The sequence below is a fragment of the Pygoscelis adeliae genome, unplaced genomic scaffold, assembly GCF_000699105.1.
Source record: "Pygoscelis adeliae isolate BGI_AS28 unplaced genomic scaffold, ASM69910v1 Scaffold197, whole genome shotgun sequence".
NCBI classification, from domain to species: Eukaryota; Metazoa; Chordata; class Aves; order Sphenisciformes; family Spheniscidae; genus Pygoscelis; species Pygoscelis adeliae.
Genome location: NW_008825105.1, coordinates 2,545,931 through 2,551,020, shown reverse-complemented (window position 1 = coordinate 2,551,020; position 5,090 = coordinate 2,545,931). Strand labels below are relative to the sequence as shown.

General features: G+C 42.6%; 1 protein-coding gene across 1 annotated transcript in view; it reads left to right on the top strand.

Annotated features, from left to right (window-relative positions):
- LOC103919879 (chromosome unknown open reading frame, human C6orf106) overlaps window positions 1–5,090 on the top strand; it is an 18,554-nt gene that overhangs the window by 5,360 nt on the left and 8,104 nt on the right. The window contains exon 5 of the mRNA XM_009327466.1: window positions 1,238–1,566. Coding sequence (XP_009325741.1) covers window positions 1,238–1,566 — 329 coding nt within the window. The remainder of the gene's footprint in view (window positions 1–1,237; window positions 1,567–5,090) is intronic.

Genomic DNA, 5,090 nt, shown 5'->3' with positions numbered 1-5,090 from the left:
AGCGGGTGGTCGCGGTGGTCTGGGCTGTTGTGGAGCCTTGACGGTGTTTATAAGGGGGCCACAGCCCCGGCAGGGTGCTGGGGGTCCTTAAGCAAGTCGTATTTTTGTGAGGTAAAATCCCGCTGTCTTCAATTGGGCCGTAAAATGTAAACTGATGAGCCCAGCCGTGTTAAACCTGGGGAGGGCCTGGGAGGGGAGAGAGCTTCAGTGAACTGACGCTGCTTGGGAAGCTGTGGCGGTAAAACCGAACAGCAGGAGGACCTGCTGTCTCCTCCCCCAGGCCGCCAGTGGCAGCACGAAAGAGCCCCTTGTAGGTTAACACTTGACTGCAGAAAACCTGGAAACAGTCACGAGTGACGTGAGGTGCTGTCATTAGATCTGCTGAGATGAGATAAGGTATTGCTGCTGTTCTTTTTAATTCTCCTTCTCCGTGCAGCAAAACAAAACCGGAGCACATTTAATGGGGGGGGGGGGACACAATAAAACTGAATTTGGATGCATACCAAGAAATGTATTTATGTAAATAGGCCATAATGTTTGCATGAAGTGTAAATGAAATGGTGAGTAAAATAACAATCTTATCTATGTACAAGGGACAGACATGCATTGGGTAAGAACTGTAAATATGTTTCTTATTCTAACCAGTAGTTTGCAAATTCGTGTAATAGTCTACCAAGCCTGAGTATCTTATCCACCTACTGTGAGTGTTTTGGAACTGGAATAGAGATATTTTGTAGTGAATTGTCAAACATAATTACCTTCTAAGTCACCCTTTTGTTGTTTTATTTTAATAGTCAAGCCTTTCAAAGCTAAACAAAAACATTGCCTTTTCTTTACTGTCAGAGTAGAAGATTGGCAGTGATATCTCCTGGCTCTCATTTCAGTCTTGCTGCGTAGCCTTGGATAAAGACACTTAAGGTTTTCTTTTTTCAGTGCATCCTGTTGGTAATCTGAAGTATGGAGCTTCAAGTTGTCATGTCAGTTTGGTTTTTTTATATGTTCTTAGCTGGTTCATGTAAGTTCAGTAGGAGTAAAACTTGCCGGGTTTTCTTGAAGAATTGGTCACTAAATTACTGTTTAACCAGTACTTCTGATACTTCATAAAAATGTATTTTAAACAATCAATCTTTTTTCTTGCTATTGTAAAGGATGGAATTCGTGTTCTGTTTTTCTCCTTCTGCCCCCTTCTTCATAAACTCCATCTAGTGACAACCCGAGTGTCTGTCTTTTTCCACAGATGTCATCTGGGTGATCCTCAGCGTGGAAGTTGGAGGACTTCTAGGTGTAACACAGCAGCTGTCATCCTTTGAAACAGAGTTCAACACGCAACCGCATCGCAAGGTAGAAGGAAACTTTAACCCATTCGCCTCTCCACAGAAGAACAGGCAACCAGATGAAAACAACCTAAAAGACCCTGGGGGTTCCGAGCTAGGCACAATCAGCAAAAACACATGGGGGCCTGCTCCTGACCAAATCGAACAAGATCAGAATGGACTGTCACAAAACTCTGTAAATCTCTCCCCCAGCAGTCACTCGAACAACTTGTCGGTAGTGACATACAGTAAGGTAGGTGCCCTGGGAGAACAGGAGAATGGGTAGGTGATGAGACTGTGATGTATGTAATAGTTCTTCGTTACAAACTGCAAAGCCTTTCCCTTCTGCTTCTGCCAGACCTGCTAAGGAAGGTTTTGAATTTGACTGTCTGACTCTGCCAACTCCTCATGTTATAGTAAAATATTTTTGCCTCTGATAGACTCTACCAGATCCACCTTTTTGTTTTTGCTTCAAGTCCTTCTTAAAATTTATATAATCTTGTCTGGGTGCTGTAACTATTAGTGGCTGGAGCCTGCTCCAGTTGCGTGTGCAAATAAGTCAAAATATCTCTCTAGATGTGCTCCTGAGTTTTACATAATTTTGAAAAGAGAAAAAATAACCACACCCCCAAAACCTAAGATTAACCAGATAACTTCTTTTTAGCTGGTGTGGGGAGGCTACAGAGCTCAACGTTTTGATCCCAGAAGCTACCTGTCAGGAACAGTCAATCAAAGGACTGTTCCTGTCTGTGTCCTTGTCTTGTTTATAATTGTAGGTGACTTTTAAATTATCTTTACTTTAAATCTCTCTCAAAAGCTTGCTTGGTGGATGCTATATGAGTCTGAGTGATATTTTGACTGTTTTTATTTGCTTGTGTGTGAAATTGCAGGATTATTTACAATTCAGAATCCACCTGTTAATGCAGCCAGTATGTGTAGGTGTGTACTGTCGTATGTCAAACTAGTTTGATTTTTAAAATCCTTTAAAAATGCTTTACTGTACTTTAAGCAGGCTGTGTAGGACAATAACACTTGGTTGCTGAATGACTTAATAAAGCCCTAATGTTAGTTCACCTACAGCACTTTAGTTCCTAACTGGATGAACTGCCTGTCCTCTACCAGTGGATCATATTTTAGTGACCTACTTTGCACCAGGGCTATGCATTTTTTTTTACTGATGGCATGCGCGGGATTAACTGTTTGACAGACTACCAATCACCCTTTTTGTGTTTTGCACCCCAAACATAAATTGCTATAAGCTGTATTGGCTCCCGCTTCAAGATTCTCGCTCACTGAAAGTGAAATGGATGGCTTAGGAAATGATTAAAAAATAAAGCCTTTCACCTATCCGTTCAAATACAACCTGAATTAGCAGTGACTGAAAGCCGCTGCCTTTTAGTGGCTGCTTCGTGGATAGCGGTGTTCCCTGAAGAGACGGGGCATTGTCTGACTGCAGAGGCCGTCTGTATGCTGATACAGCTTCTCTGCGCAAACTGTATCTCAGGTGCTTCAGGTGGGGAGTACTGCTCTGCGGCTGTCTGTTGTACGTATCCCGGCAAAGATTGGTAACGGCTCTGTGTATCAGTTGATGAAAAATAAAAATCAGTTACTAAGTACAGCTTTGGTGAGATAGTGGACGTACCTAAACCTTTCATAGCTACAATACTAGGTTTAATTTAGGTGGGAAAACTCAGTTCCATTTTTGGTGGTCAGCTTTGGGCTGGAGGTGGCTTTTTTTTCCCCTTGCCTATTTTCAGAGTGCAGAGCTTGGCAATTGCTTCGTAGTTGATTTGCACTTGCAGGTGGATAGATGTGGAACTGCTAATACATGCACTTCTGAGAAAGTTCCTGTGTAGAAATTCTGGATGTGGGGTTTTGGCAGTAACGTGGCCTTCAGTTTTCACTAGGTCTCTCCCTGTGGTGTATATCCTTACCCTTCCTAGCGAGAGGATAGTGGTGTGGGCACCGGGAGGTAAAGTGTACCAACAGACTCCCTTGGCTGAGGAGTAGATGCTTTGTCTTTTCTAAGAACGTAGGTGTAAGAAACCGATACCTACTGGAGGTGCGGCGGACATAGCAAAGGTCAGCTATACTGTGGAAAAGAAAAGCCAAAAAGGAGAGTGAAGCACTACCAGAGAGGATTTCACTAAATTTAAGTAAGCTGGTTTAGCTAGTAACCCAAAGTCCATGATCAGTACTCTTAACGAGGTGTGAGCCATTATAATCTAACCTCAGATGTAGGGTAAGTGGCCTTTCTCCCCCCCCCCCCCTTTTTTTTTTTTTGTTGCTGTCGTTTTGGGGTTTTTTTTTGTTTCTTTTTGTATTTACAGAATATTCTTAGGTGGATTTGACGTGGATTATCTGAGATAAAAGCAGAAATTTAGTTTCTTGCTTGCTTCGGAAGGGATAACTTTATGGTCCTTTTTGGAGATGGGGTGGGGTATGTGAAAGTTCATTGATTTTTGAGGTTTTTTTTTTCTCTACTACGGTGTTTCTATTTGTAACATAATAAAACAAGTTAGCTTTTCCTTTGGAGGCCGTTATTAAGGTAGGTCTGAAGATCACAGTCCTGTTCCAGCCTTGCCTTTCCTGTCCAGGGCAGGAGGCATTCTGCCACAGACTTAATATTCGTATTGGTACAGTACTGTTTCTGTAGTGAACAGGTTTGAGTAGGTTTGACATCCTAGATGCTTGGTCTCGTTTAAAATCGCCCAGTGAACATGCTCACCTTCCCTGGTTTAGGTCTAGCACTATTGCATGCCTTCTTCCTGCAGTCTGGAAAAGAAGTTTTTTGGGTTTTTGGTTTGTTTTTTTTTTCCTAAACAGGGGTAATGTTTAAGCAGTATCCGCAGCTGGGGATACTGCTTAAGTGGAAAAGGGCTTATTGGAGGTGATGTCAGAAGTATTAAACCACCTGATCAGCAGATGGTGTTCCAGTACCTGTTAGGAAAAGCTGTATCTGGCCCATCTTCCCCACTTCCCCGGGGGACTTGACCTGTACTCTGCTGCTTGAGAGGGGGAAGGAAAATTACTACATTTGGAGCTGTTGTCTCGTGATTGAATATTGATGTGAAAGGCTTTATTTCAAGTTCTAGGAGCAGACAAAAGAGTACTGTGGGTTGGTTACGTAGTTGCACATTAGGATTCCTGGGCTTTATCTTGGACAGGACCTGTAATATTTTTGTCTGCTTTCATGTACCCGGAGAATGGAGTGAATCCCTAGTCATGTTTGACTCACCATGTGGTGAGATAATAGCAAAGGGGATGGGTAAGGTCTAGTTAAGGTGTTCAGAAGGGCCTATGTCCCGTATTTAGAAGTAATATAAGCCCTTAAATATTCCTCAGATCGCTGTGGAGGCTTCCTCTCTTCCAAGAGATCACGGAGAACCCCATCATGCAGTTGCATGAGACCATGAAATCTTTGAGATAAAACTAGTGGTTTCTGGCATCTGCAGCTGTAAAACATACTAGAAGTTGCCAGACCTTGTCTGTATTAGTTCTCCCTCTGGTGCAACGAGCAGGTGTGACTTGTCCTCTGAAATTCCCCATTGGAGTCAGGATCTCAGTGACACTGATGTGCCATCTGCTGCTGGATTAGACAAGTATATCAATGTTTCACACGTGGAAACATTCAAAATGCTTTTATACAGCAGCATAGAGTACATGGTTTGGATGCCCTGCTCAGTGAAACAAACTTTCCTAGGAAAAAACAAAAACAAACAAAACAAGACCCTGAATTCCCTATAAGCAGATAAGATGAAACCTGTGATATGGTTG